Source organism: Ruditapes philippinarum, unplaced genomic scaffold (assembly GCF_026571515.1).
Source record: "Ruditapes philippinarum isolate M1 unplaced genomic scaffold, ASM2657151v2 ctg1017_1_1_1_1, whole genome shotgun sequence".
Classification (NCBI taxonomy): Eukaryota; Metazoa; Mollusca; class Bivalvia; order Venerida; family Veneridae; genus Ruditapes; species Ruditapes philippinarum.
In genome coordinates, this window is record NW_026859308.1 from 386,544 (window position 1) to 413,285 (window position 26,742).

At 33.9% G+C, this 26,742-nt stretch overlaps 2 protein-coding genes across 4 annotated transcripts; both read right to left on the bottom strand.

Moving 5' to 3' along the window:
• Positions 1-11,158: 11,158 nt before the first annotated feature.
• On the bottom strand, positions 11,159-20,927 carry LOC132756023 (uncharacterized). Of its 3 annotated transcripts, none has more exons than XM_060746980.1 (2): positions 20,625-20,927; positions 11,159-13,184 (listed from the first exon to the last, which is right to left on the bottom strand). In XM_060746980.1, exons 1-2 carry the CDS (start codon positions 20,702-20,704, stop codon positions 11,306-11,308), a joined length of 1,959 nt encoding a protein of 652 aa, XP_060602963.1. In that variant the 5' UTR covers positions 20,705-20,927; the 3' UTR covers positions 11,159-11,305. The 3 variants fall into 3 exon arrangements, with proteins under 3 accessions (XP_060602963.1, XP_060602965.1, XP_060602964.1); XM_060746982.1 differs by lacking the exon at positions 20,625-20,927 and adding an exon at positions 16,956-17,075; XM_060746981.1 differs by lacking the exon at positions 20,625-20,927 and adding an exon at positions 16,544-16,928.
• A 3,284-nt stretch (positions 20,928-24,211) lies between these two features.
• On the bottom strand, positions 24,212-26,142 carry LOC132756026 (protein shisa-5-like). Its single transcript, XM_060746984.1, has 3 exons — positions 25,990-26,142; positions 24,965-25,219; positions 24,212-24,743 (listed from the first exon to the last, which is right to left on the bottom strand). Exons 1-3 carry the CDS (start codon positions 26,039-26,041, stop codon positions 24,523-24,525), a joined length of 528 nt encoding a protein of 175 aa, XP_060602967.1. The 5' UTR covers positions 26,042-26,142; the 3' UTR covers positions 24,212-24,522.
• Positions 26,143-26,742: the final 600 nt, after the last annotated feature.

The window sequence follows — 26,742 nt, forward strand, 5'->3', positions numbered from 1 at the left end:
ACTTGTACTATGCCACTAAATATGAAGCCAGGCCAGCCTACATATCTTTGCAGCAGTAAAATCAGGCTCTATTTTTAATGGCTGCTAAATGTAAGAATTACCAGCAATTTTTTTTTTTTTTTTTTTTTGAAATTCCTATAAGTCACAGTGGAATATTCCATTGCAAAGAAAGTTGATTATATAATTTTAGGGTTGTTAGTGTTAATTAAATACAGATTAGATAGTGAGTTCAGAGACAGATATATTTATAAATATATTATAATATTGAGTGATACAGAAACATTTGATTATTTGTTTGGCCTCGAAGCGTTATTGATGAAATAGTATACAGTAATAAATAAGTGATGTGGGAAAAAAAATGTCAACTATGAAATATCGAGAAAAAAGGCTGGCTTCACAATATTGTCAACAAAGTAATTATTTCAAAAAAATATTATTTCTTTTCTTAACCAGTTTTGCATGAAGAAACACAAGATTATTTGCAGTATTTACTGAACCTTAAAGCACTTGAATATGTTAAATTTCCTCTTATTTCCACAAGCTCACTGAATGCAATTATGCCACTAGTAAACACCAAGTTGGGGGCGGCTGTGGCCGTGTGGTTTATGTGGTTTACTTCAAACCACTCACTTCACACCACTATGGGTTCGAATCCCAACTAGGAGTTTGGATTCTTTCATGTGAGAAAGCTATCCAACTAGCTCATAGAACATTGGTGGTTCTACTCAGGTGCCTGTTTGTGCCTTAAATAATGCATTGAAGGGCACCTGAGTGTTTTCTCCACCTGAGTAAAGCTGGAACACGCCATATGACCTATAGTGTGTTGGTGCAACGTAAAATCCCAAGAACAAAAAATTAACTATTCCAGATTGTCAACAGGCCAAGTCCACTGTTCAAATGTTGTTTAGCTGAAAGGTTTGATATAAACGTGTCTAAGACACAAGACCATTAATCATTCGTTCAAAACGGTTTCTTACATCAAGATTGTAATCACATGACTATAATAACATTATACAAATATTCATGTAAAATGAATATATAATTAGGAAATTTTGTCATCCATGACACTGGTGTGAAAATGTTTTTCATGGCTTTTATGCTTCCTGACTTTCAGGTATTTGATTGAATTTGCATCCTTAAAAATCTAAATTCAGATAAGGCATAAGCTATTGACAAAATTGCAAAAGAAAATTAAGAAACTGGCAGAAATGCTGAATGTTTAATTGAAAATGTTAGATAACATATTAAAATGCATTGATGCATAATTTTTGATGATCTTGCAATGTTAAAGGTGTTTGAAATTTCGTCATTCGTTTAATGCAAATAGATGATAAATATATAGATTGTAAAACTTAATTCTTTAAAGCAGCACGCGCCTCCAGATTCTTGCTAATTTTCATGAAAATTTTGAAAATGTATTTGAATGTGTAATATTGTGAAGTAACCAAAAGGAAGCAATTTACACATTATCAGTGGCACTTTCAAACTGTGTAAATTACCAAAAAGTGGTCAAAATATGCATAAATTGCCCTTACTGCATTAGTAACGCAGTAGAAATATAGTTATAAATACTGATCGCACATAACAGGTAAAATATTACTTGACTCTTGAAACTTTTTACTTTTCCTTACATCTTAGTACATTTTACTCAAGTTTGATTTTATTGAAATATTTTGACTCATCTGGAGGCATGTAGCTTTAAAGTATTTTGATATAAAATATTTGATGAAATGGTAAAACCAACCTTTTTTTGCACATGGTTTTCTTCTAATTGCTCAGTACTGTGGGCGTTGTTAATTTTTTTAAGTGTAAAGCAAACTGCAGTTTTTGTTTGATTCTTTTCTAGCTTAAAGCTATTTCAACTGTAGACTACTGTATTTTTTGTGAAATGTCTGTAAAATGATTTTGATCAGATTTTGTTAATTTTGAAAATATTTTCTTACCGTTCCCAACATTAATTTGTTATTTACTTTTCTCTTTCTCTTTAAATCAGTCATGGGCATCAAAAAAACAAGTAAAATACTTACATCTCCATTTATAAAAAGTTCATTTACTTGTTTCGGGTAATTAATTCTCGATTTTACCTAAAATGAGTAGGTTGATTTGCCCTGGGGGCGAATAAATAAGCTTTAAAACATTAAATTTACAGTCAGCAGTTATTACATTGTGATAAGAAATACATTTGTAACTTACAAAAACTTCTTTTTAATAGGAATGTCAGAAGGAAAATAATTTTGTGGTTTTATACCTTGATCTGTGTGAGTTGTATAATAGGATTTAATTACAATATACATGAACAGAAATTTTTAGGATGAAATCAGATTAAGAGTTGTTGTTTTTTTGGAGAAGGTGGGGTCTTTGTTGTTTATAAGTCATGAAAGTGTTAATTAAAGTCAACGCTTGAATAATAAGGAATTAATTTGTCTAAAAAGGAACTTTAAACTCCCTTATAGAAACTTTTGCCTGTCAATAAAGGAACTAGCTCACCTCTAAAAGAGTTAACCCACTCATATAGGAACTGATTCTCCAAAAATGAATTGATTTTTTATGGATGGGCAGAAGAAAGGGGGCAGGGGCCTGTATTATAATATTTTGTAACATCAGTGTTTGTGTGTTAACACAGGGTGATTCAATCAATATTTTAAAACACTGATGTACAGGATAGAGAAATGATAATATCAAAATTTGCGATAATTAATGATTTTTTAGGCATTTCATACATTTAGACATACTGAAATAAAATCACTAAAATACTCCTTTGATTTCTTATAGCAAACAAGATAATTTCTGTTTGTAGCACAGTAAAGGGATGGATTTTTGCAATAGAGAAAAGCTAATGTAGACAGGAAAATGCATTACTATCTCTCCAATTTGTTTATTTAATTATTACTCATTTGATATCTAAAACAAAAGCTGGTAGGTTCTTTTAAGATCATATGTTTGTTAATATGAAGCAAAAAAAAAAAATTATAATTTTTTTTTTGCTGCTGTTAAATGCAATTTCTAATTTGTTTTTCTTATTATCTTGCTTTGTCTATAAGTATTTGTTCTTAACTCAGTTTCTGATTTGTTTATCTTGCTATGTCTATAGGTATTTCTTTTTAACCCACAGCCTTCTGGAACCCAAAGAGATCTTAAGCCACCTGTATAGAGCCAGGCCAGCGTGCACTACTAGTATATTGTAGTCTGACAGGGCTTTATACTGATGACTGACCAAAGTTATAAATTTAATCCTGATATATCTCCAAAATACATTATAGACAGTTACAAAAATGATAGCTGGACACATCCATTTAATAAATCAAACAGATTAAGAATAAGATATAATATTATACCAATTACTTGTGTTTGAATTTGATTTTAAAGATATTTTATAATTATAAATTGCAGTGCATAATTTGTCACCTTAGTACATTAACGGGTTTACTGCTATTAAATTATATAAGGTGTTAACCTGTTACTGCACTTCGGTGACAATATGTTGGTTTATAGCACATTTCTGTCCATTTTGTTGTAGATATTCTTAATTGATGAAGAAGATAGACCTTTATTGCTTTATTTTTTAAGGGATTTGTTTGTTTGATTGTTTGTTTGTTTGTTTGTTTGTTTGTTTGGAAAAGGGAAAATCAAAGAGTCAACTTGCTGGAATATCCAGCTAAATATATGACAGAAAGTCATAGCTTATGTGTACCATCAAAGTAAGAATACTATATACAAATATATGTCTTGCACATACAATTATGTAATACACAGTTAAACAGAACATCAATCATAGGATCTTTTACCTTATATTCCAATGTTTTCCACTTTCCCATTTGAAGTCTGGATTGGCTTATTACCCATAACCTCAAACCCAAAAGGTGTTGTTGTTTTGTTGTTTATATTTTCAGTGAAAGCATTGAATTAAGTTTAGATGTTTAACTTTTATTTGTCTTAACCAGAGACTTACAATACAGCTTGATCTTAACCAAAACTCTTGTTGTTTTTTCCTTCATAAAAGACTTCAATATTGTTCTAAAACATTTGTGTATTTTTGTTTTTTATTTTAAATATGTGCCATTATTTAAGAATATAGTACACAAACTGTGTTGTTGATATTTTATTTTGTGTATACTATGGTATTATAGACAGAGATTTTTATAAATGAAAATGATTTGTTTGTTATATTTTATAACAAAAATGAGTCCATACAAAGATGATAAAAATGGATGATTTCCGAATAACAAAATGACCTTTATAGAATGAACAAAATGGCCTTTATAGAATTGATAAAAAAAAATGGCCTTTATAGAATGGACAAAAATAATGGCCTTTATAGAATTGATAAAATAATGGCCTTTATAGAATTGATCAAAAAATGGCCTTTATAGAATAAACAAAAATGGCCTTTATAGAATTGATCAGAAAATGACCTTTGTAGAATGGACAAAAATGGCCTTTATAGAATTGATAAAAAAATGGCCTTTATAGAATTGATCAAAAAATGGCCTTTATAGAATGAACAAAAATGGCCTTTATAGAATTGATCAGAAAAATGACCTTTGTAGAATGGACAAAAATGGCCTTTATAGAATTGATCAAAAAATGGCCTTTATAGAAGAATGAACAAAAATGGCCTTTATATCATTGATAAAAAAAATGACGTTTGTAGAATGGACAAAAATGGCCTTATAGAATTGATAAAAAATGGCCTTTATAGAACTAACAAAAATGGCCTTTATAGAATTGATCAAAAAATGGCTTTTTTAGAATGAACAAAAAAATGGCCTTTATAGAATGGACAAAAATGGCCTTTATAGAATTGATAAAAAAATGGCGTTTATAAAATGAACAAAAATGGCCTTTATAGAATGGACAAAAATGTCCTTCAAAGAACTAACAAAAATGGCCTTTATAGAATTGACCAAAATGGCCTTAATAAAAATGTTTATGAATCTGAAATTGTTTGACTAAGACACATTAATGTTATTTAATGAAGCTGAAATTGTTTGACTAAGACACATTAATGGAATTATTGTGAAGGGGTTAACAGTAAAATAAGCTAATTTAATGACCACCAACATATTGGTTGTAGATGATCTGTGCGCTCATGACAGTTTATAGCTAATTGGTGGTTAAAAAATCTGATGAAACTACTTGTTGCTTATTAACTATAAAATGGCTTTAATGATGAGTCTAAGTCAAATAAAGTTCTGTTTCTGTTATATTTTACACCTTTTTACTCGATTTGGAGCTACATTCATCTTCTGTTCTAGAATTTGCCAGAGAGTCAATTCCCTAAATGAAGGACAAAAAAGTGAATTAGAGGTTTCAATTAGCTGAACACACATCTGCGGAAGTAGAGTTCGTGTAGTCTTATTTGACGTCATTTGTCGTGGTGCGAAGATGTCGCGTTATGCGAAGATGTCGTGTTATGCGTCACAATTTAGATTGCAAGACCTTTATTTAGCACGTGCACAAATTTTGAAAATGTATGGAAACCAGGCATTGGCATGGCAAACTTATAGTAAATTGATTAGAGTATATGTTATTAAAATCATAAACTAAGAAGGCATTTTGTGTGCCAAATTTATACAGCGTTATCGATAATTGTAATATTGATATTTAATAAATATGTTATGATAATAAAAGCATTAAACGTAAATATAATTATAGAAACATATTCATTCCACTGCAGCGACAGGTGTAACACGTTAATAGAATTTCCAGAAATCGCGTCAAAGACTATCCTTAATGCGGTTTTTAAATTGAAATGCAGTGTGCGGTAAGACCACAATGATAGTTCTAAACAAGCCATCTACACTTATTTTTTTTGTCTCGGGTGTGTATATTACATAAACAAATTTACAATCTGTTCAGATGACACATGCCGGATACATTGGGCAAATTTCATTTCATTTGAAATAGATAAAGATATAATAGAATCTCCCTGGTTAAACAAAAACGAGTAATTGCTTTAGCGTTGCTTCCACGCATATTTCACCGCCAAATAGTTGATTTTACTCAAGGTACATTTTTTTGTACTGTATTTTCCATCATATGAATATACCCGGATAAAACAAGTTCTCGATGGTCTGCAGTGTTTGCGTTAATAGTGCAATTTAAAAAGTGCATTAACTGCATTTATCTGGTATATCCCGCTCCCTTTATGCCTGTATTGTTGATTTGCATCATGATAATGCGAGCAAAAATATTAAACATCGCAACTGTTTGTTTTTCTAGTGAAGGAAACTGTTTCGGCGAGTGGACAGATTGTGTGAACATTCCAGGAAAATAAAAACTTTATAAAAAACGTTGATATTTTAAGAATTGCATGTTCTTGGGTTTCACGTTGTTAATGTAAAATTTTATGTTGACTTATTTCTGTTTACATGTTCTTCTTTCCATGTTACAAATGCATATTGCCGTATACTCGCCCATATGGTGTAGTACGGTGTCTAGGGTATATAAACAAAGCAAACATACATATGTTATAATAAAGCAGTTTGACTCTCCTTGGCTAATCATCCGTATATGGAATGAAATATTGACATTGTTATAACTGATTAATAAACATAACGCGCTCAGCACAACTCACATTAAAGACAAAACTCCTTAAGAACCACTCACAATATGATATAAATCACTGTATAGACATAACTCACTCAGCACCGTCCCAAATTTAAACATAACTCACAGCACCACTCTGACTCGTTACTACTCGCAATATATACATAACTCACCCAGCACCACTCGCAAGAAAAACATTATTCACTCACTACCACTCACAATATAAACATTACTCACTCAGCACCACTCATAATATAGACATAACACACTCAGCAGACAACACTCACTCAGCACCACTCACAATATACAGTAACACTCACGATACAGACATAACTCACTTAGTACCACTCACAACAGTCAGGTCAACTCACAATATAAACATGTAACTCACTCAGCACCACTGACAATAGCAACTTAGCCCTCTAATAAGCAACACTCACAATAGGCACTTAACTCATTGATGACATCCCACGATCTCACGTCGTCAACCCTTCATTACTTACTTATCACTAGTCTTCAGATGAGCACTCACTTAACAATACTTTCTTCTTTATGAGAATAAGCATTATATAGTGAGCGATCAGTTCTCACCCCGTGCAATAGCTTACAGACCACTACTCACTATGTGAATATTTCTCACTCTATGATCATTAATAACTGAACAGTACTCATTAAGCACTACTCGCCCATGAAAAAACTTACCGACCACTACTCACTATTTTCTTCTTGGACATTACACACCGAACACTCTTATATATGTTCTGTTAAAGAAACTCGCCATTACCGAGTAAATTTCATTTTGATGCGTTAAAGTAGATGTCAAAATGACTCGAATCTTTATTAATATCTTGATGTCGTTAGAAATAAGTAAAGCTGACAGGTCGGCATTTGCACCAGTGTGGATTGTGACAGTAGGGCCCTGACTTGAGAACGTTCATCTTCTTGTACATCAGAGAATATATATATATATATATATAAGATCGTTGACGTCAAACCACTTGCCCCTCACCGCTGTGGTTTCAAATATCGACAAGGACTTTGGATTATTTCATATCTCGGTGGTTCTACTCAAGTTCCCGTTCGTGCAGATAAAATAATGCACGGAAGGAGGCCAGAGGTCTCCAGTGAATATTTGTAAAATTACACGGGAATTTTGCTTTATACAAGTTGAAGCTGACATCGTAAAAATAGGGTGTTTTATAAACTGGTCATGGTTCTATTAAAGTATATGTCATGTTACATAGTTTGTCCTGCACTCATTGTAATATACAAAATACTTATTACTGGTGTATATTTGTGAAATTATTTGTAAATGAAACTTGTTTGAATGAAATTTAATATTTAAAAAGAGTGTTTGTCAAACAAATAAAACTGTGTTTGTTAGAGAACCCAATCCTAATTGACTCGATTATAAACGTGACCCGGCACGGGGACAGTACGGGGCACAGCAAGGTCAACGAGCCATGTTTGTTTCCCTTGCCATATTCTTACTGGTAAATATAATGAATTCCATGGATGATCCATGTATTCTAACTGAATATATGGCAGCAACTATGAATTTTAATCTCTAGATAGTATTGATAAATTAAGATAATTCGACAGCTGAGTTGATAGTCAATAAATAAACGCAAGATTTGCGAGATTACATTATCATTATGAGAGCCTAAATTATCCTGGAAGGATTGGTTGTTTTGATTGTAACTTGAGCTGGAAATAAATATAAAAGATATCACAGAAGCTTATTGAAACAGCGTGATAGTTTGACATCAACAACGTGATAATTTGACATCATCTATATTTCAATCTTATTAAATAAACAAATAAAAATTTCCCTATTGATTGTCAACTGATTACGCCCGAAAGAGATATAATAATAACAAGAACGGTAACGTTTACAAGATAGAACGCTGCACGTGGTTGAAGTTATTTCTGTTATCATGTCTGGAGTGTCTGTTTTATGTTTCATTACTATAAGTGAACAGAAACTGAACTGAGTCACCTCGCTTTTTATGTCTGCCAACATTTAAGCTGTCTCTGACATTGTTGTCTGCTGTCTTGCACCATGTAAACTGTCTCTGACGTTGTCGTCTGTTGTCCTGCACCATGTAAACCGTCTCTGACATTGTCGCATGCTGTCCGCAAACATGTTAACCGTCTCTAACGTCGTCAGCTGTCCCGCGCCATGTAAACAGTCTCCGACATTTTCCGCCTCGAACATTGTCGTCTGTTGTCTTACAACATGTACACTGTCTCTGACGTTGTTGCCTGCTGTCCTGCAACCTGTACACTGTCTACGACATTGTCGTCTGCTGTCTAACAACATGTAAACTGCCTCTGACGTTGTTGCCTGCTGCCCTGCAACCTGTACACTGTCTACGACATTGTTGTCTGCTGTCATACAACATGTTAACCGTCTCTGACATTTGTCGTCTGCTGTCTTGCAACATGTACACTGTCTCTGACATTGTTGTCTGCTGTCTTGCAACATGTAAACTGTCTCTGACGTTGTCGTCTGCTGTCTTGCAACATGTACACTGTCTCTGACATTGTTGTCTGCTGTCTAGCAACATGTACACTGTCTCTGACATTGTCGTCTGCTGTCCTGCAACATGTAAACTGTCTCTGACGTTGTTGTCTGCTGTCTTGCAACATGTAAACTGTCTCTGACGTTGTTGTCTGCTGTCTAGCAACATGTAAACTGTCTCTGACGTTGTTGCCTGCTGTCCTGCAACCTGTACACTGTCTACGACATTGTTGTATGCTGTCATACAACATGTTAACCGTCTCTGACATTTGTCGTCTGCTGTCTAGCACCATGTACACTGTCTCTGACGTTGTTGCCTGCTGTCCTGCAACCTGTACACTGTATACGACATTGTTGTCTGCTGTCATACAACATGTTAACCGTCTCTGACATTTGTCGTCTGCTGTCTAGCACCATGTACACTGTCTCTGACGTTGTTGCCTGCTGTCCTGCAACCTGTACACTGTCTACGACATTGTTGTCTGCTGTCATACAACATGTTAACCGTCTCTGACATTTGTCGTCTGCGGTCTAGCACCATGTACACTGTCTCTGACGTTGTTGCCTGCTGTCCTGCAACCTGTACACTGTCTACGACATTGTCGTCTGCTGTCATACAACATGTTAACCGTCTCTGACATTGTTGTCTGCTGTCTTGCAACATGTAAACTGTCTCTGACATTGTTGTCTGCTGTCATACAACATGTTAACCGTCTCTGACATTGTCGTCTGCTGTCTAACACCATGTACACTGTCTCTGACATTGTTGTCTGCTGTCTTGCAACATGTAAACTGTCTCTGACGTTGTCGTCTGCTGTCTTGCAACATGTACACTGTCTCTGACATTGTCGTCTGCTGTCTTGCAACATGTACACTTTCTCTGACATTGTCGTCTGCTGTCTTGCAACATGTACACTGTCTCTGACATTGTCGTCTGCTGTCTTGCAACATGTAAACTGTCTCTGACGTTGTTGTCTGTTGTCTTACGCCATGTACACTGTCTCTGACGTTGTTGTCTGCTGTCCTGCAACATGTACACTGTCTCCGACATTGTTGTCTGTTGTCTCGCCACATGTACACTGTCTCTGACATTGTTGTCTGCTGTCTTGTCACATGTACACTGTCTCTGACGTTGTTGTCTGCTGTCTTGCAACATGTACACTGTCTCTGACGTTGTTGTCTGCTGTCTAGCAACATGTACACTGTCTCTGACATTGTCGTCTGCTGTCTAGCAACATGTTAACCGTCTCTGGCATTGTCGTCTGCTGTCATACACCATGTACACTGTCTCTGACGTTGTCGTCTGCTGTCCTGCAACTTGTACACTGTTTCTTTCATTGTTGTCTGCTGTCCTGTACCATGTAAACAGTCCCCATTATTGTCGTCTGCTGTCTTGCACCATGTACAGTGTCTTTGAAATTGTTGTCTGTTGTCCACAAACATGTTTACTGTCTGTATCATGAAATTGTCGCCTGCTGTCTGCAAAAATCTACACTTTCTATAACCAGAAGTCTGTCAATAAACTAGAATGCGCACTTCAGTTGTCAGCATGTCTGTACATGAGGTCATTTTTACTCAGTCATGTCCTCCAAAAGTCCCGTGCATACATTTTGTTACCTGGTATTACTTCCGTTTTAAATTTATCCTACTGAAAAATATAGTTCTCTATTCTTGGCAATATCTACACTGTTACGACCATGCCAAATTTCTAACATAGGACACTAGCTGATTGCGAAGCATTATTTCTATATTGTACAGTCGAAATATTTGTATATATTTTCGGTTTTAAACATTCCGTGGATTCGGATAAAGACTATAATATTTGACATGATCTGCTGGTTTAAGAATTGGTAAGTTTTGACGGTATATCAATAAAAAAGATCACCATCCTTTTCTTCTAGCTTAAACATTAATTAAAATACCACTGGTTTCTGTCTGTTAATAACTCATCACACGCACAGTTTGCGGAGAAGAACCACCTCTAAACCTCAAAAAATGTTTACAAAATTCTCAGAAAATAACTGCAAGGTGTGGAGGTAGGTATTCCGTCGATCATATAAAGCAATTAAAAACATTAACCATGTATATTTTTAGACCCATAAAAGGGGTGTAATTTGTATCTGGTTTGTGTCATTAGATATGCGACATGATAACAATAGATGATAAACATTGTATAATAAAATATTTCTATAAATAAACAATTATCACAATTTTTGACAACAGATAAATCGGCTATAAATTTGAATATAAACATAAATACTTTTGTATTAGCCCAACGTATTTTGTAGCGGTTTTATTCGATGTGTAGTTCTTACAAAAACTAACATTGCCGCAAAAATGCCCGTTCAGAGCAAACGTTGTGATAAAAAACAGAGGCATTTCGTCGATAAGTATATTCGAGTGCCCATGCAAATCTACTAAACGAACTCGGCCTGACACATCAGAGTTTAGAACGCCATCTATTTTCCCCATATTTGAAAAACTCAAAACATACTGCGATTTCCCCGGTATTTGCACCGGAGCCGGAAACCTGTTATATTTGGATGCCTCTTCTTTTATCCATTCATACACTTCCGGTGAGTCAACGTTTTTATCAAGACATTCGCCAAATTGCCGCGCTATTTTCCAAAACGTTTCCGTCGTTAGTTTCGAATTTTCAAGCCGTAACTGAGCTAACAGAGGAACATGTAATGCTGCGACCCCTGGGTAATGCGGCGTGCCGTCATTCGGAAGAAGAAAATCGCCAACTCGTCTAAAGTCGGCCATAAATTCGATTGGAACTGAATAGTTATTGCACATTTTCCCCATATTTTCTTGAAATACCAGTTCTAACAAGGCAAGGACACTAGCAGCAATAATTGATCCTTTTGGAGTGCAATTGTTTGACTTGACCATTTGAACAAATGTCCGTGTTTTCGTTTTGCTGAACTTAAAGACTACGCAATCGTTTCTTAGTTTCGTATTTTCATTGTCTGTTGGAATATCTATTTCCTCGTGGAATGTTCGATTGTAAGCATCTAAGACTGTGCTGTCGTTAGAGTCATGGCAAAAAGTAAGAGCATGTTCTTGAAATTCTTTCTTTCTATCAACCTTTTCATCACAATTGAATGTGAATATATTTTCGAATGGTGGTAGAAGTGGTAATTCTTTTACACCTCCTATGCTTTTATTCATTATTACAGCATCTAAGAAATTGATGAATTCTTGAAACATCCACAGTGAGTATCCGCCATCCATTATGGAATGATGCATTATAAATAGAAATGTTGCTTGATAATCAAATTGCTCTTTAAAACATGTCAATTCACCTTTCGATTCTGTCGTCTGCTCATTTTCATTTCTGGGTGTAATTTCTTTCTTCTCTGCAATCGATGACGAATTTAACAGACGACATCTAATTAATGATTGACTTTTAAAACATGAGTGATTGTCGAGCTCCTCTAACATATATTGCAACCAGTCCGTACGGTCATGCACTTCGAAATCGAAGGCAGCTTTTTCATTTTCCACAAAGTCCATGTGACCGTCGTCATAGCAACGGCTTTTTTGAATAGACATTCGGAACAAGGGATGCCGTTTTTGTAAGAGTTCTAATGCCTTATTCACAGCTACCGCTCTGACTGGGTAAATAGTTTCAATTTTGGTCATTAAACATATTATATCTGTTCCCTGAGACGAGTAAATATTGTACATTTGTTCTATCCCTCCTAAAGGCCTCCGTAGAATTTCACATCTCGTGCGATTATAATCTCGCGAGACCGGAATATGTAAAGAGATGTTCTGTGCTCCAGACTTGTATGTTCCTTCCCCAGGATTGTCTACTGAATGTTCTTCTTGTACATTGATAACAGAAGCTTGCTGAGAAATGGAACGAGGAGTGTAGTGCCTATATTGAGTACGCTGCACGTGACCACCACTTCCGTTTGCATTCATTTGTATTCTCTCGCTGTGCACATGAGCAACATTGCTTGATTTCGTTTTGGAGTCCATTACTACGTGAACTGTCTTCCTAAATGGTACCGGGTGACCTCGGATGTATTGACAGAGTCCTGTCTGCCTTCCTTCTAAAGCTATCTTGATGCCATTTCCGAAGATCGTACCATCTTGCAGTCTATAACAAAAATGAAAACGTGTTAATATAAATGTAACAAAAAGACCGAAAATGGCACTCAGACTCAGTTCAACTGGGCAGGCGATATTTTGCTGGGTTTGATAACCTTTAAGGTTCCTTAAAAATCTGGAAACAAAGTGATCCCTTGGAAGCGTTAATCACAACAAAATTACATGAAAATTTTGGACTCGGTTTGATTGAGTCTGTACATGAGGGATAATGAATAAGTGCAACATCCCTCACGCCCCCTAGCACCGGCTTGAGCGGTACTCAATTCTCAACACTGAATAGTGCTGGCATCAATGATCCCGAAGGACCAGAAACATATATTAAGGTTCCGGGTTTTTTTACAAACCAAGACAAGAACAGACCATTTTTTAAAGGGACTCGACTGAGGTTTTTGGATATGACAGGACTGACAGGAAGTTACTTTTTCAAAATTACTAGTCCATTTGATGGAGGTCTAGACCTATAACTTGAGTGCAAAATTTCAGATTATCGCTGAAATCGGGCTAAAAATAGCAAATAAAATACAATTTTCAATGAATTTCTGAGTAGTTTATAAATTATCTTTTCCATATCTTTTCATTGCAAGTGCCCCAGCTAATCTGTGTAAAAATGTTCAAAATTATGTTTTAAGGCTTGTAGACTACAAATCTAAATCTCTTCACTTCTATATCATAATTACATGTACGCAATAGAAATAAAACATTGTTCCTCCGAAAATTTATATGACAAAGCCAATAAAAAGGTAAACCAAGGAAGGATAAAATCGGCATTACAATTTTAATGTTGTACTTTTACATGTATTTATGCTTGGTTTCGTCCCTTAACGTCATCGCAACTTATAGGCCCTTTCCGTCAGTCTTCGGATAAGGTTATTATAGATAATAGCCGAGGGCGTTCCGATTGACTCAAGGACTAAAGAAAATCGGAGGTGTCCTGAATTATTATTGTCCTATCAGAACAACGCCATTTCGAATAGAAATCCAAACGTTATTTTCGAATGCAAATATAGAGTAAAAAAAAGATGTTTAAAAAGTTGTCTCTGATTGCACGGAGATACAGTTACGTCTGTAAAGATTGTGCAGAATGTTCGTAATCGAAATTTGTGTGAAATAACACAACAGACGATATTAAATAGATTAAACCCATATACAAGTATAATAACTTTTCTTATGGCAGACGACACTTATGACACAATGACACTATAATATTTCTTATGCATCATGGTATATATTTTATTATTCACGGCTGCATACCTCAATGAAGTGAATAATAAGCATTTTACTGCAGTGATATACGGAGTCCTTAAAGCGACCTTCGTTTTTTTTAAAGGTTTTAGATAAATTGTTTCATATGAAAAAGAATTTAGGTGAAAAATGAAATTTGTCCTCGATAAAATACATAAACAATAAGGAAATCCCTCGATACTTCTAAGCAACCGATCTGCTCTTTATATGTAAATTAGTAAACCGGGCGATCTATTATTTTTAAAGTCGAGCGTTACTGCGCGCTATAAATAGTTCTAGGGGCGCTGTATTGAAGAAAGCTTATGCATTTTTCCTAGGTAATCTTACTGTAATACTTAGTTAAAAACAGCACACAAAAGTGTCTAACAAAAAATAAAAGCTGAAGGCCGCTTTAATGGCTAAATATATAAACAGAAAGGTAAGTATGGTCGCGATTAGTACTGTGGTACCAATAGTCTTCCGTAGTTTCCGGTTATTATAAGTTCAATGGTACTCGATTTCCAAACTAATCATTACAAAATCGTGACGCTATTACAAAGGAATAATGACCGTGACATGCAGAACTTTTCAAATTCATATTACAAATATGATAAGACGAAATACGACAGAAGTTTTCATTTAAATAAATATCGTTCCTTCTCACAGATTGTTTGATTTACAAGATTGTCTGTATAATTACACTGTACTGACTTAAACAATATAAAAAAAGTTATAACCTACTTTTTGTACAAGTACGAAGTCCAAAAAAGGGACATAATACTTATTTTTTATAGTCAAATGCATTTTATTTTTTATTTAAAAACTAATTAATATTACGTTATATCATGATTTTGTTTAAACTACCGGTATATAAATTCTTGTAATATACGCAAAAATATATACATGTATTTACAAAGTCACTTAATTAAGGGCCCCGTCTTTGAATAGCTAAATTATGATATATTTTTAGATTAAAAACAGAAACTTTACACGTCACAAAACTGATTATTTTTAATAATGACACATTGACATACATACGATTTGTATAATTCAATATTTGATTAGCTATCACACATTTTTCTTATATCATGATAGCTATTTGGTTTACATATGGCAGTTAATTATGGAAATTTCGTTGTTGTGTCGTTATATTATCGTGGCTTCTTAAAAAATGACAAGATCGTTGCGTGTCTTAGTATGGGTAAGAGTTTGTATTAAGACGACCGTAGGGAGTCTTATCGAACTCTTACCCATATAACTGCAAATCGGCTCTTACAACTCGATATCAGATAAAAATATAGAGTGTCACCTCTTTAATTAAGCATAACATTATTTTTCCCCAGCAGTCACGTACAAACAAGGATGGGGTCCAATTACTTAATCTGGCATGTAAAACAATGAGTTTTCAACAATATCTAGGATTGTTAATGCAATTCATTCCTGTCATATGAAACAAAATAATGTTTTGCTTACTTTTTCTAGAAAATATAAAACAGTCAGCAATTAATAATTGACATTTTTCATAGAGTTTAAAGGATATCAAAATGTTACTGTGTTCACATTTGTCTCTGCGAGCTGAGCTCCACGTGCATTATCTATGTAATAAATTTGAATGTATCCTCACATTGCTACAGTGTCATCAGCCTTTTTAGAAACACCTGACCTGGCTAATTAAAATATGCCAATCACAATTTTCAATATCAGCACTGGTTTCTTCATGAAATAGCGGCTACACTAATTACTGCCGAGTAAGAGCCGATTTGCAGTTATTATATTTTACAACGAACTAAACCAGTCATAAAATATAATTACTTAAATGAGATATGAACATATTTCTTAACACCAACGAAGTACAGTTTTTATTAAAGATTATTCTTCGTGAGCTATGGTGTTAGTCGAAACTCAAAATCAAATATTTCGTTCAGCAAAAATGATTTCCATCGATATCTTACTCATTACTTGCGTATGTAAAAAGTTTATTTAAACACAATTTAAAATAAACATCTCGTTAAACCATTTTCGACTGAAGACCTATATAATATTATGTATTTGCATGAGTTATTGAAAATTTTGAAATATTTAATCATCGCTTTTATCTGTATTAAATTATGAAAACTTATAACTTACAATTTCAGTGTCTATCTATCTTGTCCTTCACACCTTACGTATAATAAGAACACCGAGAGAGTGAGCACATGATTTTATAAGGTTATCACTATAACCATTATCATTTAACCTAATCCGTCATTTTAATAAAGCACATTTTTCATAATGACACGAATCAAGTTACTTTTTCTTAATTCGAGCTCGTTGGTGTAGAACTAAAACCAGTCAGGGATAGAAAAAAAAAGCCTTTACGTCTCTTATACATTTTATTTTCAGTCAGGTTAAGTAAAGTATGTCCTTTTGGTTAATAAAATGAATTGGTGCTCCATTCATACACATTTAATATGTAAAATACAAATATTATCATAAACAGAGACACGACATTAAACTATTTTACAAACAAGCGAGATAATTCATTCAAAAACCGACTTACTTTTAAATCATGTCATTTATCAATTGACTTACAGATACATGCAGTTCTAGTATATATATTGCGTTAAACTTCCGTTTTCTTTTTAAGAGGTAATGCCGTGGAAGGAAAATTTTTATTGCAATAGTTTTATCGGAATTCTTATTAACAAATCCCCTTATCTATGTCGCTGATAATTATTTATAAGTATTGTTTAAGTACATGTATTATGATTGTATTGTTATATGTCAATGACTATGAAAATAAATATCCAATCACAAACGTTTTATTAAGTGTACATTGAGGATACAAAAAATATCTTAGAAAAAATAAGTCTGTTAATTGTTTGTATAAGTTTAAAAGAAAAAAAAATCCGAACCGTTCCTCTGTGGAGCACTAATAAACAATTACATTTCTAATTGGAGCGGTTGCTTAATTGTTACAGTGTCCTTATATCTACTTAGTGGTCATGTGTTTGAAACATACAGTGGTTAATCACATCTTTTCCTTGTATGACACACGTACTGGTTTGTTCTAGAAAAACTTTTATCACAAACGAGGTTACATAAATGTGTTTAAAGTTGCATGCCTCCTAATGAGCCAAAACATTCCAAGAAAATCAACCTTGAGAAAAATGTACTCAGATATTCAAACTTCAAGAATTACAAGTTATATGTAATAAATGACTGACTTTGTTGTGTTTATCACCATAGGTCTACTGCGTGACTAACGAAGTATGGGTTGTTTTACATTTTTGGATATGCTGACCTAATTTTGGTAATGTTCGTAGATTTCAAGTGCTGATTGCAATGCGTAAATCACTTTATTATATACTTTTAAATGAAATATTGAAAATATTGACGAAATAAAATGCGTATTTTCATTTTCCGTATTTTCACTGTAAAAATTTATTTTTCACTGCAGTGAAACATATTTTCCGTATTTTCACTGGTGTCTTGCCGGACTACTTTCTTTTAAATTCTGCCAGTACTCAAAATTTAAGGGAAAGTCTTGCAAATTTTAATGTCCTGAATATAATAAACAGAAAATTCAAGTTTTTTCTATAAATACATGATTTATTTTCATCTTGTGGCATGAAAATTACCATATTTCACTCGTGGCTACCGCCACTTATGAAATATTTATTTTCATACCACTCGATGAAAATAAATCATGTATTTATAGAAAAAACTTAAATATCCTCTATTTCTTTATCACTTGACAATATTTTACTTTTTAATACATTTTATTTTTTTGTCATGACAATTAGCAGAAATTTGGAGGCATGCTTCTTTAAACGTTTTAACCTACATGCGCTATTACATCATCTCGATTGGACTGCCTTGTTTATCTATTTCAATCAATTTACTTTACTATTTAAAATATTTGCAGTTTTATTTATTGTGGTAATCTGCAACGTAATCTAAATTTAAAGTGTATTTTGACATGAAGAAATGCGCAACTCTCACAAAATACTGTCATTTAGGTTTTTGTTTGCCATCATCATGTTATCCTAATCTAGCTTTTCTTCAAATAAATGCATCTTGATTATTCATTTATTATTTGTGAAGATATGAGTCGCTACATTTGATAATATTATCCTATTAGCTTATGGCAGATCGGTGGATTTACTCAGGTACTTTCACGTCCTAAAAATAACACACGGAAGGATACGGCATCCCTTTGGTACTCTTTGAATACCGGGTGAATACCTTGCATGTTGTGCAGTGTGAATTAGTGCCGGTTGTACACTGTGGATGCGCGCAGGTTGTACTGTAAGTATATGCGCCGGTTGTACAGCGTCAATGTGTGCAAAGTGTGATAAAGTGTGCGGTTATTAATGCGTACTGGTTGTAAAGTGTGATGCATTATCGGTTGTACTGGTTATAAACTGTGCATCCGTGCTGCAGCATGAATAAACTTCCGGTTGCAAAGCGAAAATGCTTACAGGTTGTATAGAACGTATTGAAGCCTGTTGAACAAATTGAAAGATAACTTCTAAGCAATTCTTGAACTGTTAGTCGCAGAATAAAAAAAAAAGATGTACAATGAATAATGTTAATGTATTTGGAGAAAATATATGAACCCGTGTTATTCATTTAGAGATTGGTCAAGTATATATTATAGAATGATAAATTACATGCTGAAGAATGCAATGTTGAAACGGCATTCTATAATGTTAATAAACTGTCGATCAACAACATTAATTTAAATAATTTGTTACTACCGAGCGTTGTTCGGCGTAACGTTATTTTGTCCGACGCAACATTAATTATTTTCTATTCATTACTGGTTTTCTAGCAGCCCCTTGCAGTTTTCCGGCCCTTTATCATTCTCGTCAAGTGCAGCATATTGTAACTTCATAAAATCAAAGAGACGTTTGTTTTCTAGGCAACACAGCAGTTAAAATAGTACAACTCAGCGATGTTCGACGTAACGTTATTTTCTATTATTACCTGATACCTTATATAAATGTAATTTGGTATTTTTATCTGTTTTCTGAAATTCTAAAAGACGTCAACGTTCGCGAAACTGTTGACCGGTTAATAGTTTTGACTGTTTCCCTCGCGTGCTCTGACGTCATTGACGTCATAGAGATTCCACCTGAAGCGTCCATCGATCTTGATCATAAACCAGACGTGACGTGACATACATGTAGTTAAAATATTAAGTTTAATTATTAACATATGTGAAAAACTATTTTCTTGTTCCTTTTTTCTTCTGCAAGTACTGTTAAAACACTAATTGATCAGGTAATAAAACAGTTATTTCATATATGATTTGGGAACAGTCAAACAGTTGTCCCTCGGTGTCGGGGATAATGTTTTGAACTGTTTCCCTCGGGCTACGGCCTTGGGCAACAGTTCAAAACACTACCCCTCCATCTCGGGCCAACAGTTTGACTGTTCCCAAATTACATATGAAATAACTGTATACATTTTTTCAAATTGCTCTACGTGTCGTCTGCATGTAATGTACATGTATTTAATCAGGCGGAACCTCCTACCTCCCACAAGCTTGCTGGATAGCGTTCTTACGTGTCAAAAAATTATTTTATCAGTTGAATTCCTATCAGCATGATAAAATTCAAATATTGTTTCACTATCGAATTCATTATGTTTTATCGTTGAAATATTTGCCTGCTGGCAGCAACAATTTTTACCCAAGCGTCCAGTGCAGATCAAGATCAGCTAGTCTGATGTTCTCTATTCAGTCAGTATATATTTTATAATTTCTCTAAATATAATGAGTAGATTAGTCCAAATAGAAAGATGTATAATAAATATATATAATTATTGAACTGAGAGTTAACAGACAGTAAAAAACAAATGAATTGTCTCCGACAAATAACGCTGAAAGTAACGAACTTTAAACATAGAAAAATTATCAAGATCACATAACATTGTTTAAATTTGCATTTTATAATTTGTTCCTTACAATAATAGTAACGTTTTGCTAATATTTATTGTTTTATTATGACAATGCAAGTCAAAGATATCACGATGCCTACCACTGGAGTCATATGCCAGGGTTCCAAAATGTAGGGTGCCTAATTTTCAAGCCAGTGAAAACATGCACTTACGAAAAAAATAATCCATATTGCACACTTTATAATTCTCTGAAGAGAGAAAAACAGAGACAAGATAAACATAACTACTATATCATCTATAAAGATATTATAAAAGTAATTACCTGAAAGTTCCTTTCCAGAACCACCGAGCACGCGCGCTGTCTATCCCAGAATACCTTGTGCATCTTCTCACAAGATGCATATTCTAAATTCGTAAATTTTACAGGTGTTTTACAAAACTGCACATTTGATACTACACACAGTTCATTTAATAGATTCCTAAAAAACTAAGTGATATATATCACTGATAAAGAGTATTATTTTGTATTGAACGAAATTAGCCCAAAGATATAAATGCCGCGACAAGCAATAAATTTGATCGTTTTACCCTACGTGATGTGTACTTATTAATTCTTCACTGATCGGCAATGAATAATAAGGTAGTGATGGGAAAATGAAATGAATTCATTGAATAAAAAACCCACAACATATATACGTCTTTATCCGAGCTACGGCCGAATAAACGACGTACTGGACCAAGACTTGCTTATTGTAAAAAGGCCACACAAACTGAAAAGTTTAAGTTATGCTGAATGACACAGACGAAATTTGAAAAAAAGTAAAACAACAAATAAATCAATGCACGAAATATACGTGCAATTTAAGATCGTCGTAAGTATTCCAGAGCAAAAGTTACATTTTTTATCAAATTATTAAATCAATGCAATTTAACATTAATAGGTGAAAGATAACGCGTACAGTTCGAACGATACTCGAGGAGTGCTCATGCCCAAGATTTATAGTCATATTTATTTATATTCAGGAATCCATTACACTTAAATTAGTTTATTGCCGACATTCAGTAGGGTAAGAGAAAAATAATCATATGATTAACATTTTTTGTATTTTCAAGAAATTATCGGGTTAGACAGATGATTCTCAAACATTTGAAAAATGTAAAAACAGAGTACTATTAACTACCGAAAAAAAAATAGATCTGAGTTTTACAACATTATAGCATTTAAGATTTGTGTCATTTAAAACACGTGACTTACTATGTTATAGCATTTAAGATCTGTGTCTAACTACGTAATAGCATTTAAGATATGTGGCTTACAACGTTTTAGCATTTTTGATATGTGTCTTACAACGTTATAGCATTTGTGATATGTGTCTTACAACGTTATAGCATTTAAGATATTTGTCTTACAACGTTATAGCATTTAAGATATGTGTCTTACAACGTTATATCATTTAAGATATGTGTCTTACAATGTAATAGCATTTTAGACCTGTGTCTTATAACGTTGTAGCATTTGTGATATGTGTTTTACAACGTTATAGTATTTAAGACCAGTGCCTTACAATGTAATATAACATTTAAGATATGTGTCTTTCAACGTTTTACCATTTAACATATGTGTTTTACAACGTTCTAGTATTTAAGATATGTGTTTAACAACGTTATAGTTTTAAGACCTGTGTCTTACAACGTTATAGCATTTAAGATATGTGTCTAACAACGTTATATCATTTAAGATCTGTGTCTTACAACGTTATACCATTTAAGACCTGTGTTTTACTACGTTATAGCTTCTAAGATATGTGTCTTTCAACGTTATAGCATTTAAGATATGTGTCTTACAACGTTATAGTATTTAAGATCTGTGTCTTACAACGAAATAGTATAAAAGATATGTGCCTTACAACGTTATAGCATTTAAGATATGTGTCTTACAACGTTATAGCATTTAAGATCTGTGTCTTACAACGTTATAGCATTTAAGATATGTGTCTTACAACGTTATATTATTTAAGATCTGTGTCTTACAACGTAATAGTATTTGTGATACGTGTCTTACAACGTGATAGCATTAAAAACCTGTGTCTTACAACGTTATAGCAATTCAGTTCTTTGTTTAACAATGTTATAGCATTTGTGATCGATATACATGTAGATGCTAGAAGAAGAAAAAACAACAAAAAGAAAACCCTTTTTCATATTTGTAGCACAGACGCTTTGGCGTCACATTTATTAAACGTATCACGTACCAAAATTCTTCAATGCAAATCAATTAACATTTATCTGAACTAATTTCAGGACGCGTGGGAGGTGTTCAGGAGCTCCGCACCTATACGGGACAGTATACTCGCGTTTACGGTATATGATTTTATTTCATGCTAGTCAAAATAACTCATCTCACACAACACTCCCTATTTAAATCAACTTTTTACTACTGCTAAATTTGTTAAAAAGGATTGGCCTCTTACTTTTCGGGAATATTAAAATATCTTATGAATTCATTACAGGCACCCAGTCCCTACTATTCTTAAAATGAATTATCCCGTTTCGTTTTGAATTACAGTCGAGGATTTCAACATCAAATTTAGAAAAAGGAAGCCAACATTATAAACATTGGTCAAACAACAAAGTACAGTACTATGCATGCTGGTCTGGCTCTATTTTGTATCAATATGTTTGTAAATAAGCAGACGACAGATGATCATTGTCAAACAACATGGATGTGCAGACTTGTCTATTATCTCCCCTTGCATCTTGCGAGTTGATCAAGTATAGCACGTGCGTTTTAGGTTCCCAGCAGATCATTTCATGCATGTGTATTTTCACAAACGAATATTCGGAAAAGTTTTGTCATAACATCAATGATATTCCAGAACATTTTGTAGATTTTTTTTGTCTCTTAAATGTTTGTTTTCAGACTGAACATCTTAAAAAATATAATCTCATGCAATCTATTCTTAAGCAATTTCCCTCTTATCTGGCAGATCATTTAGTTAACATAATCACTAAAAGGGAGATAACTCGTGAAAAACACCCAATTTTTTGCGAAAATTATTACCTCCCTTGATCTTGCCATGCTTCTAGTTTCCCATCAACCCACAATCCTTTGCGCGAGATTCATTCCGCCATCTCTTAAGCTCTTTACGGTTGGTAACTTTTTATTTTTATATTAAAGAAGCTCCACTGAGAACAAAATATATTATAAATCTGAAATTTCAAATTCTTACATAGATCGACTCTGACACTTAAAACAGAAAAATAATATAAACAAGGTAAAATATTCAGCTGAAAATGTGCACACAAGCTATTGGACAAGACCTTAATCCATTGGTACCCAAACCTTGGAAAGATATTTTCTTTTCCGCCATGTCAAAAAACCTCAGTGGTGTCCCTTTAAAGAAAGGTTTATTAGCAGCACAACTACCGTATGAGCTTTTGCATTCAACGAGTTTCAAAAAGGAAATTTCCTGAGAAATTTCAAAAAAATCATGCAACTTTTTCGACACCATCCCCTATAAAAAGGGATGCCAGAGGGGGCATTTGTCCCCTACTACTTGAAAGGAGGCAGCAGACCCACTCATCGACAAGAAGATTTTTGGACCATTTGAGAGGCTAAATTGGCCTCAGGACTCGATCATAAGGTAACGTGTAAAGCCTTTGACTCTTTCTCAATCCATTAAGAAGTTGCAGAACTTTGAAATCAGTATTGATGTAAAAAATCAACGCAAAATAGTGATTTCTGACAATTTCCCCTCGTTGCAGAAATTTTATGATGTAGCATTTTTGCCCAGTTGGATGAATATTGAGGCATCTTTTACAGATTCATCGCAATTTTAACTTGTAACAGGAAGCTTTTTCAAAATGCGCATGCAGAAATGGGTTAAAAAGATTTAAAATTGAGTAACATTCAAAGATTCCTTTATAGTTTATTAACATTCAGTTTAGATAATCACAGACTGTCAAAATCCCCTGCACTCAAAGTTCAATAATCTGAAAGTATAAAGCTGTAAATATTTTGAGTTATAGCCAGGAAATATTTTGAGTTATAGCCATTTAAACCTAATATAGTAACAAAGGGCAATTTGCAACTTTTTGGCGGGGGATTATAATCATAAAAACAAAACAAAAAACAATATAGTCAATATTATCAGTAAATGCATCTGTTTTTGATTTAAAAAAGTCATACCATAATTGAAATCATTATCATTTATCACTGACTAAACCACCTGATGGTTTCCCGGCAACCCTCCACTTGTAGGCGGTTGACTTTGAATACCCTCAGGAGCATTTCTTGTTTGATGCCCATAAAGATTTTGACTGGTCGGTTGATATTGAGGCGGAGGGGGCGGGTATACTGGTGGAGGAGCCCCGCCTGCTGCATGTGGCTGAATCGCGCCTTGTTGTTGACCGAATGGCACGTGGTATACTGCTGTTGTCGCTTGGTAATAGAAAGAATATGTATGAAGTTCTATTATGGTTGAAAGTAAATTATACTTAAAAGCAACTTCAATTAATTATTCTTGTTTGATTTAACAAGAAGTGTGATTTCTCTCTTCAAATTTTGTCAATGTTTCTTCGAGAATTATTGGAAATCGAGACAAAACGATGTTAAAATAATTATTTTTTTTAAGTTTATCACTAACAAGAATGTTCTCTTACTGACTACAGGTTGTCCCGTGTAGCTTGGCTGGATTACTCGACCGGATTGTCCTTTTTGTTTCACACAAATGCAAATCACCGCTATGATAACGCCTATGAGAAAGAGGACACCGAGGGTGACGCCAATAGCCACGCCCACTACATATCCCGAGGTGTCTTCACAACAGTATTCCCGCGGCCAACTACCACAGCAGTCATCACAATATTCATATCCGTCGTCGGTGTGATAGCAGTATTCTTTACCGCTCGTGTATGCTGAAATGCAGATAACAAGAGCACTGCTTGTGGTGTTAACGCTCACCTGTATATAACAAATTTTCATTAATATTCCAACTTAAAATTGGACATAACTCCTTAACATATTGCTTTCAGGATAATGTCCATTGTCTTACAACTGTATCTTGCCGTACGAAATAAGTATTCCAAAGTCTCTTATTAATATTTTTCATAGTGTTGAAATCGTTCTATTTCATATGTAATTCTTACACACAAAAATCAAGCTAAAAAGGGACATAACTTAAATCTGTCAGAGTTATGCCCCTTGTTTTGCAACTGCGTCTTATCATGAGTTTTAACTTAAGTTTTGTGTTGATTCTTCTAAAAATTGTTTGAGAGCAGTCTGATCAGGATCCATGCTGTTCGCTATCAGTTTCTCCACTTGTATAGAGTTGGTAAGCGAACAGCATGGATACGCAGGCTGGTCTGGATCCATGCTGGTCGCAAACGCATTATGTTGGTTTTGTCATGACACGGCTCATTTTTGTTTTGGATCATCTTACACAATTAAATTATTATTCTGGAAAAAAAACGACTATTATTAAAGGCGTTTTTTCTTAAATTTTGAATCAGACCAACATCAAATGATACACCGGTTTCGGAAAAATATTTCCATTTCTTACTGAAATCATAACACAATGTTTGGTAGACTTAATTTTGTGAAATTTTCAACTGTTCTTTAATATAGTTAAATATCTTTTAAATGTGATTTTCAGATAAGATCATACAAATAAATCAGACAAACTTACCTATAAAATTAAATCCTAAAATAATCAAATAAGTAAACATTGTATCCATCATGGGTCACCTTCTTGTGTTCAAATCTTTTTTTTAAAGATAATTTATATGAAAGAGGTAGGGGGTGTAGGAAATACTGTTCTGTAAGCACAATTCGACACAGTTTTACCGCATTCCAATGGAAAGATAACATTGTTAAAGCATAAATTTATGTGTGCATATAAAACTTTGCCAAATTACGTAGTTTATAGGATTTAGCCGATAAGACTACAAAAGACACAATATAGCATTTGGCAATCAGTAAAGTTAGAGATTTAGAATTTCTATGGAACTCAAAATACCATGCACGTTGTTGACAGTATGCTATTTTAAAAATTATAACAATACAAATTGTTTTACTTCTATCGCTCATGTATGAGTGAACTACTAGAAGTACTACTTATCTAACTTGCCTCCTTAATGTACCGATACTAAAATTACACCTTTTCATATGGATATACATGTATACGTCTGGCACGACCAGGTTAAGAATATTTCATAAAAATACACAATATGGCCAAATTAGAACACATAATCGTTTTTCTGACGTTCATGGTGTATTATTTCTTCATCATGAAGATTTTCTTTGACGTACATACATGTACATCGCTAGTCTGGTTTCCTGCCTATTTTTCTGCGATTTAAGAGTATAACCAATCGGAACATCTCGGCTTTTAACATTAATCCTTATCCGAGAACGACGAAAAGGGCTGATTGGGTAAATA

What these genes read in the sequence shown, in the direction of transcription:
- LOC132756023 (XM_060746980.1), bottom strand. Translation starts at nt 20,704, where the DNA reads ATGCATCTTGTGAGAAGATGCACAAGGTATTCTGGGATAGACAGCGCG. An exon ending in TTCTGGAAAGGAACTTTCAG is followed by an intron (nt 13,185 to 20,624) that starts GTAATTACTTTT and finishes TTTTTGTTATAG; the next exon opens with ACTGCAAGATGGTACGATCT.
- LOC132756026 (XM_060746984.1), bottom strand. Translation starts at nt 26,041, where the DNA reads ATGATGGATACAATGTTTACTTATTTGATTATTTTAGGATTTAATTTT. An exon ending in TTTAGGATTTAATTTTATAG is followed by an intron (nt 25,220 to 25,989) that starts GTAAGTTTGTCT and finishes TCTGCATTTCAG; the next exon opens with CATACACGAGCGGTAAAGAA. An exon ending in CACGGGACAACCTGTAGTCA is followed by an intron (nt 24,744 to 24,964) that starts GTAAGAGAACAT and finishes TCTATTACCAAG; the next exon opens with CGACAACAGCAGTATACCAC.